This window comes from Nicrophorus vespilloides, unplaced genomic scaffold, assembly GCF_001412225.1.
Source record: "Nicrophorus vespilloides isolate i.1.1-1 unplaced genomic scaffold, Nicve_v1.0, whole genome shotgun sequence".
NCBI classification, from domain to species: Eukaryota; Metazoa; Arthropoda; class Insecta; order Coleoptera; family Silphidae; genus Nicrophorus; species Nicrophorus vespilloides.
In genome coordinates this window covers 33,754-50,013 of record NW_017098335.1, presented here as the reverse complement: position 1 = coordinate 50,013, position 16,260 = coordinate 33,754, and the positions used below count along the sequence as shown (strand labels likewise).

The 16,260-nt window shown below is 31.7% G+C and overlaps 1 protein-coding gene across 2 annotated transcripts in view; it reads left to right on the top strand.

Annotated features, from left to right (window-relative positions):
- The window catches only part of LOC108562193, a gene marked incomplete at its 3' end in the record, with an annotated part of 127,462 nt that overhangs the window by 85,915 nt on the left and 25,287 nt on the right, over nt 1–16,260 (top strand). Inside the window, 3 exon segments of one of the 2 annotated variants that reach the window (XM_017920450.1) lie at nt 3,258–3,549; nt 4,530–4,743; nt 8,294–8,751. In XM_017920450.1, the coding sequence (XP_017775939.1) occupies nt 3,258–3,549; nt 4,530–4,743; nt 8,294–8,751 (964 nt within the window). 2 annotated transcript variants of the gene reach the window in all.

Genomic DNA, 16,260 nt, shown 5'->3' with positions numbered 1-16,260 from the left:
GAAGTTGAAACTACCAAAAAAACAAATTTGAAGCAAAAACCACTGTTTTTATGAAAGCTGAGAAAATCTACGATGTGGCACTGATTAGATGCAATAATTAATTCTTGATTATCTAAGTTGCACGTTTCTAAAATGTAGTGTTTCTGAGTTTTGAATGTTTAAGACCACTTCGAATAATATAAAACTCAATTTTTAATTTGATATTGAAATAATGGCAAAGACCTATTACTTACTTTAATGGTCAATAGCCATTTTGTAGCAGTTAATCTTTTTTATTATTAGAGTGAATGAAAATGTTTTTTTTTACTATTGCAATAAATATTATGATTTTAGTTAATATAGAATTAATTTAAACTGTAAATTATTGTGCGAACAAATCAAACCAATAATGAGACATAAGAGGCTTAAATATTCCCATACACACATAATCGAATTGGTTATGTAATCTCACTAATAGTGGAGTACGTATTACTGTTCCTAGCATAGTCCTTATGCACGTAAATAGATTGGCCTGGCTCCAAAAAGGCTTTGGCGTAATCTCCCTGGGAGCATTAATTACAAGCAATAAATCCTTTGTGATAGTTGACTCCGATATTCATGGAAGATGTAGCACAATTTTCGTAGCATTTATGTATATATATTAATAATAACGATCATCTAATATGCATTACGGATTGAGAAACGTGAGTTGTTATTTTCTCGATGTTCGCTCGTTCGAAACGAAAGTCAGTGAGAATTGGGTCACGGTTGTTTAGCCTTTATCCCCAGCAAACAATGCGTCTGGCACAAAGCTGTTGCATCTCGAAGATAAAGTCCAAATTAATTAGTTTCCTTGGGACTCCAGCCCAGATTTTCCCTTTCGATTGCTACATAAGCATCGGATTACATAAAATATCTGTTTTCGATGCACAAACACAATTGTTTGTTGAGTCAACACTTAGTACTCAATCTAGTCAAATATATTATTTCATTGATATTATGGATATTTTATAGTTACAAATAATATGTGCATAATAATAATCATAAACTATGCGAATTGGAATTAATAGGATGGAAACAATCATAGTATTTCAGTAGATTGTGGAATGCTTTTCAAAATATTCCATGCGCACCCGAAAAGAACATCGTAGATCGGGAATGTTATTGCTGCATTCCGATGTTAGGTTTTGGACTTATCGGAATGCGGATGGTCGGATGCAATAACAGAATTAATTGAGATCGACGGGACGTGGGAGGAGTATTAAAATGGTCGATCATAATCGAGAGTATATATGGAACTCTGAATTTCTTGTATACCTAGCAAATATCATACAGTCATACCCCGGCTAACATTACCTCTAATAACAAAGCTTTGATATAACAAAATTTTCAATTTCAAGTCTCATTTAAGATAAAAAATATTTAAAGGCAATCATAAAATATGATCAAAAATTGTACCGTAAGTGGAAAATAACAATCAAAGAATTAAAAATGAAGATATCTTAGAGCAGGGATGGCGACACCAAAACTTTATAGGTGACACTCCTCGTTGGGGATCGAACCTAAGTATCCATGAAAATTAACTACCTCGTTCATTACCTATTTATCAATGAACAATAATAGAATTATGAATATTTCTAGATTTGACACGATACCCGAGTTAACTTATGTTTTTTTTTTCGGATGTTGATATAACGATCTCAATCACTATTTCAAATCGTCTGCAAATGTATTGATTACAGAAGATGAAGGTTTTTCAGTAAAAGATTTAGAAAAGTTCGTGCTGAAATAATGTCAACAAGGTTTAGAAATGTGCTTACATTGATAACGATTTATTTTTTTTTATTGAAAATGATCTAGATTTAGGAAGAAGTGTTATTGTTAAACCTATAGACAAATTTTCAATGAAATAGAAAAATTATCAAGTACTATTCGAAGCACAAACTGTTTAATTAAAAAGCTTAATGAATTGGAGGCGTTTAATAAATGCAATCGTGTAAAGTTAATTCTATGAAATACGTATAATTCGAGCTTTAATATTTATATGTGTGACCCAGAAGTGCAGCAGTGCGTCCGTAATACGAATCATGACAGTCTAATTGCAATCGTCCCTGCATTTTATTTTCGCCCCCCCAGTTTTCTTTTTGCTTTCATTACATTTCGGAATTGCTTTTTCAGCAGCCAACAAGCTAGAGAGAAAGAGAGACAAAAAAATGTAAAGGCAGAGGGATATGTACACGCAACGTGGCCTCATTACGTTCCGTTTGTCTGCGGAATTTCATCAAAGTTTTCACCGGAATTTTTTCCTCCCTCCGCCCCTCTCCTCGCCGAAATATTGCGCGAAAGTTCGATAAAAATGAAATTGTTAGGTGGAGTTTTTTTTTCTCTCGGTATTCGCGAAAATTGCGAAACGCCGTCGCGTTTTATTTGAGGTCGACACATCTGTGTACCTAACAATATTAAAAGCGATGCATTTTATGCATTTCGGGCGATTTTTCTAGTCGTCTCGTGTCAACGGTGAAACGAGATTTCTGCTTTGACGAATTTACGTTTCATGGAACTTTTGCAATACGTTACAACATCACCGGAATCGATGACTGCTGCAGCTTTATTTCATAATATTACCTTTTCAATTTTGAAGAGAATGAATTATACAAGACATTTCTGTTCTATATAAACTATTGTTTTAGATTAAAAAATAAATATTAAAAATTAAGTAATTTTCAAATATATTCTTAATAATATTAATCATTTTCGGACGACTGGCGGATATATCCGCCCTATATTTTTGTAAAAAACACGTTTTCCAAACTGTGAGGCGCGCCTCTCTGGGGAGGCATGGACTAGTCTAAGGGGAGGCGAGAATATTAGTAGCAGTGAGCAATTTTACAAATATCTGCTAAAGTATAGATACATTCCTGTGCTCTTATACATATTGCTGTAATACGCGTTCCTTTTATGAAATGGAGGGGTGTGGGGAGGCGCCAAATGATAACATACTTTTGAGGGAGGCGTAGTAAGTTTGGAAACAACTGGATTATGCAATTACATTTTTATTATTAATTTATATATATGGAAAATTATTATTTTTCTTAATATAAATGTATTTAGCGAACAGATAATTTTATATTTTAACTCCATCCTTTTCCCATCAAAGTTCAGAAACCTTTCGAAAATTCCCTTGATATAAATAATCTTCTAATATTTTATACAATAATGTCATCCATATTATAATCTATATAGAGTTATTCAATGATGTTATCGTTCTTCCGTTGCAGTGAATAAAATGTCACCAAGACCGTCGCTAATACCGGATATTGATTCAACGATCGCCCCGGTGGCGGAAGAGAAGCCGCCGCCTCCGGCATCTCTGGCCGTGCAGAAAAATGAGCCGGGAAAGCCACCCAGTAGGGCAGGTGCATGTCGGGTATGCCTGAAGGCCTTTAAGCCGGATGACTTCAGCAAAACCTGTGCAGGATGTTCCCAAAGAGTCTGCGAGGACTGCGCCTCCTACAGCAAACTTGCCGAAGACGAGGATCCGACAAAATGGACATGCAGCGTTTGTCGCAGGTAAAATCACTCACCGTATTAACATTTATCATATATAATCAGGGCCACAAATCTGCTGGACCTTACATATGAAGTGGAAGTTACAGTTGTTCAATTTTTACTATGTCTGTGAATTATTTGTATTATTATTAAAATATTATATAATCTAGAGAATTAACAGCATAGTATATAAAATGTATACTTATAATTAGTATTTGGATAAAAATGCAACAGTAATATTAAAAAAAATTACATAATTAAAATCTGTCTGAGAGCAAATTTTATCCCTAAATTGAGGAAATAATGTTTCACTGCAACTTATTAAGAACGCATTACCTTTTCTAAATCTAGTTGAAAAAAAAAATGCAAACACAGAGAGGAGGCCAAGTGCTAATTAATAAAAGGATGTTCGCGTCGCGCTAATTAAATAAAGAGAAGCTCTCAATTTTTTTTTTGAAGCGCGGATTAAATCACTTACAATTAATGAACATCGTTACGGCAAAGTGCAAAAAGAGCAAAATGGGATGAACAACAACAACATAAAAAAATAAGTTTTATTTTTCAAAGGCATCGATTCAAATATACGATAACGAACGAACATTTTTCGAAAAATAATTGGCATCGAACGTTGTCCATATTTGCGTGAATTTAATTAGCGTTATTTCCTGTAATTAAAAGCCGCAATTTCGTGTTTTTAAGAACTATATTTATTATAACATTCTTAAATTAAAAAAACACGTATTATCACAGTTATACAACTATGTTTTGGAGATTCTAGTCACAACTGACCAACGACCATTATGATTAGTATCTTATAATAATTAAGTTTCAGATAACATTATTTTTATTAAATATTAATGGTTGGAAAAGGCTTTAATTTTTCAAAAGTATTGATACAAAGTGGACGATATTTATAATAATTTGTGTCAAATCTGTTCAAATCAATAATAGATTTACATTTAATTAGAAATCACAATTTTTGATGTTTTTGTTGTTTTCAGGAAAATACAGTCTCGTGCAGCAATGCAACAGGACTCTTCCGAGAGTCTGTTGGAGATACCGATGCAGGAATTGCAGAGGAGGCATTCGGAAGCGAGGCTGGGATCGTCTGGAGGTCTGACCCCGGGCGTCGGAAGTGGATTAGCACCTCCGAGGAGTCCTGAATTGAGAAGACACTCGGACGTGTCCCCAGCATCCTTGAAGGAATTGGAGAAAGTAAGTGGAATCGTATAACTCAGCCAGCGAAATCGAATCGTCCGCAGGGTGTGAATTGAACCGAACACCCGAACACCCGATCACCATATACCATTAATTAACTACTAGCAAACGAGCGAGTGGAAAGCCAAGTAAAGCACACTGAAATACACGCATACAATGAGAAGAGATGAAAGGGGGGAAGTAGGTTAATTAACTGCTTTTCACTGTTTTCTTTTTCACCTAAAGCCGCCTCCATTCGGAATCTAATTGCCAATTGAGTGTAATTGCCTTCCATCTTATGCAGCGCTAGTTTGTTGAATCTGAAAATTTAATAAGCAAATATAGAATGCTACGATCTTTCATAAATAATATACAGGAGCAATGAAATAATAATGTGTATTCTTAACAATATTAATAATTTTCGGACGACTGGCGGATATATCCGCCTTATATTTTTTAACACGAGACATCGTTTATGCATTTTGAGTATAATTGCCTCCCATCTTATGCAGTGCTAGATTGTAGGAATTTGAAAATTTAATAAGCATAGAAAATACTACGATCTTTCATAAATAATCTACAGCAGCAATGAATGCAAGTATATTCTTAACAATTTTATTCATTTTCGGATGAATGGCGTATATATCCGCCGTATATTTTTTTACACAAGACTTCCTTTATGCATTTTGAGTGTAATTGCCTTCCAATAGAGAATGCTACGATATTTCATAAATATTATACAGCAGCAATGAAATCACTGGCGCGGATTACGTAAACAGTATTTGTTGCATATCTTTCGCTTTTCGAAAGGCACGAGGATGGCCTACATCGGTCGATCGAATCCGTCATTTTTTCTTTTCAATAATAAATGATGGAAGACGGAAAAAGAAGGGTGCGCATTGGAAATTATGGACACAAATCAAACGGTTTACCAAACAAATGTTTAACGCGCGATACAATATTTAACGAAAGAAAATATTTGTGCTAGGGGCAAGCAGCAACGACGGAAAAGAAATACGGAGGGTGAAAACGTGCGCACGAACCTGAAATGAAACGGTTTCCTTGGAGATTAGAAAGCTTTTGTATTCAGTTCCAAATATTCTTCATTATTCTTGAATTATATCTCCTTTGTCATTTTCTGTGGTAGAGTTAATAAGTAATTGTTTGTATAGTTTTTTTCAATTCTCATATTTTTTTTTTCATAAATTATATCTCTTTTGTGATCAATTTCCGCTGTTCTGCGGTAGAGTTATCTTTAATGGAAGGACAGGATCAATCGCTTTTATACTACAATGAAGTCCTGGTTTGGACATGCCTTTGATCAGATTTTTAATCAGAGATTCTTTTACCGCTTTATATTGCTTCTCCCGATTCTCCGTAAACCGATACACTTAACGAACTATCTATTGAAATACAATTCCTTCGCAAAATAAGAAAATCGCAAACCGTAACAACGATTTACTAATTAATGTAATTCATAGACTAATTCTAGATTTAATAATTTTGATTTTAATTTGTTCAATTAACTTTGTTAACTAAATCATAATAATTTAATTCTATTACAATTCTAATTTATATAAGGTATTATCAGATAAGACTAAATCCTCATGATATGAACGAAAATAAAGTATTAATAATTGCAGTTATTTAGCAAAAAAAAACTGTCGAATAGCAATAAAATAGTTAATTATATAGCTATAAAATACTATTATCAGTATAATTAGTTCTAAAAGTTGGTTTATATTTATGTAGATAAATTCAGTAAATTAAATTTTATGATACTATAATAAATTTTGATTTGATCATAAATAATTTAGGACTATATTTATTTGATATAAATTTAATGTAGCTTAATAATATAGTTATTTTGTATTGTTTTCCAAGCAATTAATATTATCCTTATTTTCATAAAATTTGTAGAATTCATAAATTGATAACGTCTGTAAAATCTGAATGTTTCGAATATAGCAAATTACATCATAAAAGCAAATAAAACTATATTAGTTTTTTTTTTGTCAATCTCATTCAAAGTTAATAAAACTGTAAGTATTCATTGATGCGTGACTATAAAGGAATTTAACATTCAATAGTTTAAGTTTATTTGCTGAATTGTAGGTTTTCTTGCAATATAAACGAGAAATTTTAAGCCCTTGAATGGTTTCAAATATCCGAGGCAATGTCGGAGGCCACAAAACCAAACTTTGCCAGAGATAACACGAGTGTCAGGTGCGTAGGGGCTTTAAGAAGATGCCCTATATATTTGCTCTTATATAATGTTACCCTCAAAAGAAAAAGGTTTTCAATTTATTTCTTTTTACACAAAAAAAAGTAACATTATTCCAACGCAAACACCGAGTTTTATTGGCTTTGAAAATACGGTATTAATAATTAATAACCATAGCATCAAACGCGTAAGCCGTCGCAAATCGATCAATACCATATTTACTAATTCACATTACAATTGGATAGCATTACATCGTTGCCGTGCGTGGGGGGCTTCAGCATATTAACAGCGTTACATTTTCCATTTCCTGGCACTGATTCATCTGAAAATCAGATTGATTTCAGCGGAATTGGAGTGATTTTTGTTGTTGTTGTAGCTGCTACTGCTTTGAACACGATGCAAAAATAGATTTAAAAATTGTATAAATAGATTTAAACTTGTTGAAAATATTCGTTTTACATTTTTATTATAGGTGCAAACAATTGAAATAACAAAAATTAAATTATTTCACAATAAAATTATTCCAATATTTGAAATTGTTTGAGTAAAATGATTTTTATGCACGTTTTAATTAAAAATAAATGGTATAAAATTATTTTGGTAATTCGATTTGATAAATACATTAATATTATTGAGTTATATGACTTTGAAGTTATTTACAAACTATTTATCCAAATTTGGCAAAAGATTTGGTTTTTGTATGGAGGTATTACGTGAAAACGAAAATATTTGCATGTTTGTTGCACGCTTATTTTTATGTAAAAAAATACGTACATAAATTTATATATTATAAGAATTATATCTGCATATTATAAACTATAATTTTACTGTTGCTTCATTGTCTAAATTAAACTATATAAATAATTAAGAAATAGGTTATTAATTAAACTTATTTGAATATTTGTCTTCTGAAGTCAAAGATGATTCTGTTTCTACTATTAGGATTATTTCAATTAAGAGTAAAAGTTTTCATTATAAATATTTATTATTAATTTAAAATTATGATTTTTTTTTAGTTATTTATTACTTTTTTCTTTATTGTTTTTAATAAGTTTTTTTAGTTCAAGAACTTTAGTATATCTGAATTTTAATTCAACGTAATTTTAAAACGTTATGCTATGGTGTATTTTATTAGAATTGTTTGTAGTTGCTTTAGTAGTGATTTGCTTTGTGCTTTAAATGTTGTAATAAGTATAATATAATTGATAATTTTTATATATTTTCAGTATAGATATCAACAACAACAACAGACACACGTACAAAATAGCTGTTCGGTAGCGTAGCTTAGATTAAATGTTGCACCAAATTTAAACCGCGGTACTTTTTTGAAATTTGTTTCAGCTGAAAGGTACCGGACAGAAGACGGAGGATTGGGCCAGACGCGGGGGCCGCAGTGGTGCCACCAGTCGGGCTAACAGTCCCCCAAGGGAGGCTACCCCGACGATGAGCAGGTCTCGGCGGGGCTCGAGGGTTGTGGCTAGACAGCACAGCTACGACGAAGAGGTTAACAAGACCTCCGCCGGGGTAAACGCGACCGGTGGGGCACTCGGTGGAGGCGGCGGCGGTGGTAACGAATTGGGTCTGGGTCTTCCAGCCCCGATGCCCCGTCGGGCCTCCGCCTACGACGTGTTCACGGTGCCAGGCCTAAGCACGGTGACGACGGGTCCGACAGGTCGTAGACCTTCTTTCCGAGTCCCACCCGCCGACCCTCCGAGTCCCCCGAGCCCTGAGACCTCGGGTCCGGCTGCTCTCATTATTCCGGATACCAAAGACAGAAGGAACAGCCGCAGAGGATCGCAATTGTAAGTACATTTCCATGAAAGGCATTTATCATTTAACTGAGTTGCAAAACCTCTATTTGATTTTGAATACGTTGCTCAACTTTAATTTGAATTCATTTACAATCGCAGTGAAACAAAGATGTGATATGTGATATTCATCATTGAAAATTCTGTTATATATAATTACAGAGAGTTTTTTTGGTTTGATCAAATAATAGTAATTATTACTTGATACTTGCGTAATCTTTGATTCACGAATAAGTTAATTCCACGTTAAGATGTCCATTATTTAAAACTCTGCTCAACATAAATGTCGATTTCTAATCAGCAAAGAGAGACGTTTTTTCATCACCTATTTACCCAATCTCTTGACATGACTAAGTAATTTTCAAATATAGCAAAATTTCGTAAAATTTTCTAAGGTATAACTTCACATATCTTGAAAAAAATAATTTTTATATAAATTTTTAATAATATTGGGTTGTTACATAAGTCCGTTCTTTTAAAAAAGATGTATATTATAGAAAAAGCATTTATTATTAAATGTATTGTCCATTATTTTATATCAATCTGGCTCAATTTCATATTTCTCTCTTTAAGCTCGAACTCTCTGTTTCTGAACCGAGCATACCACTTTTGTCGCATATCTTTTTGACTGTTACAGTTGCGTTTTTCCATTTCGAAATAATATAGCATGATATGCCGAAAATGTTCGTTTTGTTTTTTCATTTCGCTTTTAACAAGGTCACAAACTAGTTTAAATAAACTTTACATTAGATGTAGGTTTAACTGCACATTACAACTATCGTTATCTAAATATCTACGTGTGCTCGCCAAAATACGAACGGACTTATGTAACAACCGAATACTTTTATAGAAGAAGTTATACCAAATTTATTAAAGAATAATCTTAGGATTTCGATATATTTAAGTTATTTTAATTAATCATTCTTATTTTTTGATTATGTTAGTCTGCTTGACGTAAACCTAATTATAATTGATTAATATAAACGTATACAGATCTTTAGAAAACAATATTTTATTACGCAATTCAATAATACAGTAGTTTATTCACTTAGAAACTACGAATAACAATTATTGTTGAAATATACATATTTTTGCAAATAATAATCAATATTAATTTATTTATTAATGTAATTATTTGTACTTGATGAATAACATTATAAAAAACCAGTTATTATCAAACTTATAAAATATGTTGTAAATGTATTAATTTAAAAATAATCTTTTTACTCTATGTTTATATGTATGTATTTTTAATATATGCTTCGATGAACTATGTAAAGCTCTCAACGCAAAAGCCGACAACAGAATTATGTTAATAATTGGAACTGTTTATTCATGGATTACATTAATTAGCGAGCCATTGAATTTTAATTAACTCAAAACTAATGCTCAGTCGATCGCCGCAATTTTTATAATCGATGATTTCCCTTTAATTTTTTTTTATTATTTAGTTCGTAACGAACATCGCGCATGGAACTAATTAATTTAATCTATTATCGAAATCAATTAATTGTAATTACATGGCAAGGCCGATCCAACCAATATTCCAAATGGAGTATAATAATTATATGAATACGGATAGCCTGATTCTGGTCCATTGTTCGATTTCGCATTATTTCAGCTTGTTTGATTTTCGTTTCCGAACAATTAACAAATTGAAAAAGTAATGATGTTTTGTGTTGAATAAATTAAACTATGTTCAACTTTCTGTTTAGTTAAACAACGTTTTTGGTGGGTTATACTTGGATGGGAGATATTTTAATAGTACACAGTAATAGTACACAGTAGTTAACAGTATCAAAATCCCAACAACCATAATCCCGACAATATCAAAATCCCGACAACCATAATCTGAACAGTATCAAAATCCCGACAGTATATTTTATTATTTGTTATAGACTTATCATATTTAGATTAATTTTGATACTGTCGGTATTTCGGTTGTGGGGATTTCATTCTAGACACTCAATACCAATACTAATATGAACAAATCACATAATAATAATCCCGACAACCATAATCTCGATACTATCAAAATGTCGGGATTTTATTATTTGATATAGACTTATTCATATTTAGATTAATTTTGATACTATCAGGATTTCAATGGGGATTTCAATATAGACCCTCAATACCAATACTAGAGTAATATGAACAAATCACATAATAATTATATAAAAAAACAGAATAAATACATTTAGCATTTTTATCAAATTGTATATACTTTTGCTTAAATGTTATATAAATGGAAACTGAAATATTTCATATATTAAAACCGTAAATAAATTAAGTGGGAATCATAAAACTCTGAGCGCAATGCTGTGAAAATTCCTGCTGAAAATGGGAATGTATTTACGACCGAAAATAAACATATTAAAGGATCAGCGCTTGTAATTGTCCTTTCCCTTTCCAACTCCCTTATATTTTGAACAAACACTTGATGATTATTTATTTGGAGCAATTCCCCTTTTTCGTATATTTCAACAATTATTCCTAAATTAAATCCCGGACCGTGCTCATTACGTTCTGTGCTTTTAACTAATTACACGGCCGCAGTCCGCAACATACCCCAGAGTACAAATGTAATTTGTATTGCGAATTCCATCTCAAGTTGTTCGCGGCCGGAAGTCTTCATCCTCCCTGTTAATTGCGCATCCGGATTTGTTGTTTATTTATTTTTTTGTATTTGCTTTAAAATTGGTAACTTACTAGTCTTCATACTCACTTGTAAATTATGACGTATTTACTTAGAAAAGTAAATATAAGTAATTTGTCAGTAAATATTTTCAATTTTTAACAATTCTATTTTTGACAATACTTATTCAAGTAACCAAAAGTAAATTGCTTGAAAGAATTTGCTAAAGTAATTAAGATCAAGTTATTATAATAGTAGCATGTACAGTCTACATTGTATAATATAGTAGTAATGTGTACAGCTTGGAACATTACTTGTGCTTACTTGAGAATGTTGAGTAGTTCAAGTATTTAATATATAATTACATGACGATTAAAGTAAAACAACACATTACCTGTACTTTTCATTCATAGTAATTTCACTTGTAATTTATTAACTCATCCATGTAATTAACTGCTAGTTACATAACAAGCATCACTTAAAGTATACTAAGAAGTATACAAGTTGTACAAGTTCTAAATAGTTTATGGTTTGTTAGTATTTAAACAAGTTGTCAAGTAAAAAATACTTAATTAATGTTCAGTAGTAATTAGCTTAATTCCTAATGTCACTAATTTTGCAATTATCGTGCGTTTGGGGAGTTGTCTGAATCTGGAATGGACGTATTAATCGTGCGGAACAACGAAACGCGTGCTAACTGCATTCGCTTCACATCATTACTTCCTAATCACCACTTTTACACTGAATTTGAATTAATTCTTTATTATACATTTATAAGCGTATTAAATTAAAATAAATTATTATAAATCTATTAAAAAATAAGATCATTTAGTATGGATTATGATTTTGACAAATCATTAGAGCACACTAAACCCTTTGTGTAGATTTGGCGGATATATCCGCCCTATCCTTTACAGGTGTTCTGTAGAGGCGCCATTTGTATTATCCACAACATAATTTTCACAAGAAACAGTTGAAAATCCGATCTTGACTAATCTCTGTCCACAAAGGGTTAATTTGTGCATTTGTTTATTCATCAAAATATGTCTTTAAATGATTAAGAACTGACATTATATATTTAAGGTAACTTTGTGTATTGTAATTGCTTTCTATAAACTTGATGAAAAACTCAAGTAAACATTTGCGGTACAATGAAGCTTTTCATTGTCGTTGATTAACAATACTAGTATGCGCGGAGTCCGTAAACCGAAACTTTTATGTAACGTTTTCAGTTTAGTTTGTATTAAAATGGGAGGAGAAGAAAGCAGAGATGAAGTGGAGAAGGAAGCGAAGTAGATAAAAATGGAAGGAAGGAAACTACAAACTGCGAAGCAGCCAGGTAATGCGCTTTGGGTGTTCGATACAATACCTTTTCTTCTCAGTGTGTGGTGTATATATAATATGATCAGATGAAAAACTGAAGTGCAGTTGTGTAACGTGGCAATTTGGCTTTAATGTCCTTGGGGGAAGTTCGAGGTGGGCGTAGAGTCGTGTGTACGACGGTCGAAATACAGGCTTCCTCCTCATCTTCATCCTGTTTCTCAACTCATCTTCCTTTTCGGTTGGAAATACGTGCGGAAGCTTAATGGAGGGCAGGGCAAGGTTGGGCAGGGCTTGCTCTGAAATTTCTGCGGGCCTTGACTCAAAATAAATAGACAATTAGCATTCCTCGTTCCCACAGCAATTACTACTAAATCCACCGAGCCTTAGGTGGCGAATGCGCTCGCAAACACACAAATTACACATTGCAACGTTTTAATTGCTCCTCGAGTTTCTCAAAGCCGATAATGGGCACCGCCGCCACCAACCCTCGTCTACATTAAACCAACTCACGTAATTAACAAGTTGCTAAGAATTTTTTAAGATTTCATAACTTCTTCATCTCTTTTTAACGTCTGATCTATACATCTTCGTTATTTCTTTCTCTTTATTTCCACCTGGCAATTCATAAAACGTTGTGCAAATGTAATGTGCACTACTCGGCTTTTAATTTAATTAAAAGTTCAAGTCACATTATTTTTCATTCGTACTTGCTTTAGAAATAATAAAAAGTTTTTCTGTATTTTATATTATTCATAAGTTATTTACAAAATTTTATTTTAAAAACTCGCAATTATTTTTAGAAAATAAAAAGAAAATACTCTATTTTAATTAATACATATATTCTATAAGCAAATATGATGTGAATTCTGGATTCAGATGAAAATTCATAATTTAGTAACAAAACAAACTTCATGAGATTATTCATTTTTATAGAGCTGAAAACATTATTACAAAACATAAAATATTTATTTTAAATTTAAACTGTAATTTTAATTACATATTTAATTTAGAGACATAAAACTCGTTACAAATATTTAGCTTTTTTCTACGAAATTTATTGCTATTATTATTATAAAATTATTATATTTTCTATTAAAAATTCTTACTAATATTAATAATTCTAACTTAATAGTATATTTTTAAATAAATTATTTTTTAACAACGAATATTTTTATATATAATTAATAAGAAACATCAACAACTTCATTAAAATATGTTATTATTTTAGTATAAATTTAATGATATAATATCAATGGACAGTGTAATTGAAATGTGTTAATTATTTTACTTAAATAAATAACAACATTAAGTGAGAACATTATTAAAAACTATAAAGTTTTATATAATCGTCTTCATTTTAAATTATATTAGGTATATTCTTATGTTTATGTGTTTTTCTTTGAATATTTTTGTCATTATTAATAAGTTTGAATACAAACTTAAAAAGAGATTTTTTAACTTTTCTTATGAAAACTGAAAAATAATCAATTTCTCAAACATAATAACTTCGTCTATATTAGAATATGACAGGAAGCGACTATAATGAAAGAAATATATAAATAATGAATAAAGTATTGTTACTTAAAAAATGTATTGCAATATATTTTTTCTAACTTTCGAAGATAATTTAAAAAACAATATTATCCTTAAATTTGCATTACTTGAAATTTTTAAATATCAAAATATAATCCAGATTCACCAGAAACCCATTTCTTACCAATTTTGGAAGATTTTATCAAGTTTTTGTTAAATATATGTACTTGGTAAGTGCAGTATTTTAGATGTACTTCACTAAATCTGTTTATATAAGAAATCTAGTAAAATCCGTATATATTATTAAAGTTATAAGTTTTTTTTTAATTTTATAATAAAATTGTGATGTTGATAAATCCACCGGTTAAATAGTGATTGATGAGTTTACTAGAACCTCATTTCATCTTTACAACAACGCAAATCTGCGAATGAAGAATCAAATTTAATATTTTCAGTCCGTCGTTTCCACATTAAATGTAATCCGAGAATCGCAGGATTCTCCGTAATAAATGGATGGAGCAATAACAAATTGGAGCCGCGCACCCTGGAGACGTTCCACAAATAAAATTACAATACAAATTGGAGTCTGTTCCAGTTAATATTAGTCGAACAATAATAAGATTCACAATCTCGCAGGTGAGTCTCTGCGCGTTCCGAACGTGGGAGGGTGGGAGAATTCGAGAATCCTGGATGAGAGAGTGAAAAAGAAAAAGGAGCGAGCCGCCAGGTCGAGCAGGACGATCGATAAAGATGTCACCGTTTCAGCTGAAAAACCGCTGAAAAAAATAATAATAATAATTGATAAACTCAAAGTTTGAATATTAAATATTGAAAATTGTTATTAAATTAGAAAAATATTTTGTTTTTGCGGTGGTTATGCAGCGGCAATACACGGGGGTAGAACAGGATGTTCAATTGTGTCGCATGCTCTCTGATTACGTCCATGAAATGTAACATTTCCAGTTTACTGGTTACAGGAAGGATTACAGTTAACAACAGCCATAACTTGATCATCGCATATGTCATTCCTATCTGCGAAGTACATTTACAGAGAAACCATCACCGTTAATCACTTTATTTTATTCTTACTGCGAAACCTTTCCTGTTTTATAGCAAAATAAACACTCGGAGTATAACAATGGTAATTGTCTTTAATTTTGTTGCTTTGATCATGAAGTAAAAAAGAATACTTTTTCAATAATAAAGGAAAATTTATTACATACATGAAAACAAATGTACAGTGAGTTATTGCATATTTTCACAAGTCACATGTAAGAATATATATCAAAAAAATATAATTATCAAATAGAAAATTATTGTTTCAAGCCGCACTTTACTCAGAGAAGAGCCGCATTTGCTCACAGTAATACTATAGGTTTCAACACTGCACGGCGGTTAATGTGTTAATGTTTTTTCGACAGGAACTTCTTTAATTTTGTCTTCATTTTCTTTAACTTCGTTGCTAACAACTTTCTAAACTGTGCAAAAGTGAAAATTCTAATATATTAATATAGAGTTCACTCTGAGATATACCCATGTTTTGACTTGGGGCGTCGCAGAAAAATTCTGATATATAAAGAGTGCAGCAAACCGAAAAAGTTTGAGAAGCCCTAAACTAAAACATTGTTTACAACTTGTAATAAAATCGTTGTCTAAATAAAAGCAATATGAATGTCAATAACAGAGTGTCAGTTAGTTAACGTTCGGTTTAACTAACTAATATTTAATCGAGCGTGAATCCATCGAACGCACGGCGGAAGCAGAAACATCGTTACTTTTATTAAATCATTATTCGTAAATACATACTGAATGTACCCCGATTTTGGTGGAAGTAATATAATTAAACTCAATTGAAGCTATCGCTCGATGATACAATCAGAGTTCCGAGTGCGCATCGCCGAATTACGTTTATGTAATACATACATTAATATCTAATCCAGCCAGTGGATGGAATTCATTAAGTAGCAACTCTGTATGTTTCTCTCACACACGCGGCGCTCTTTGTATTTGCA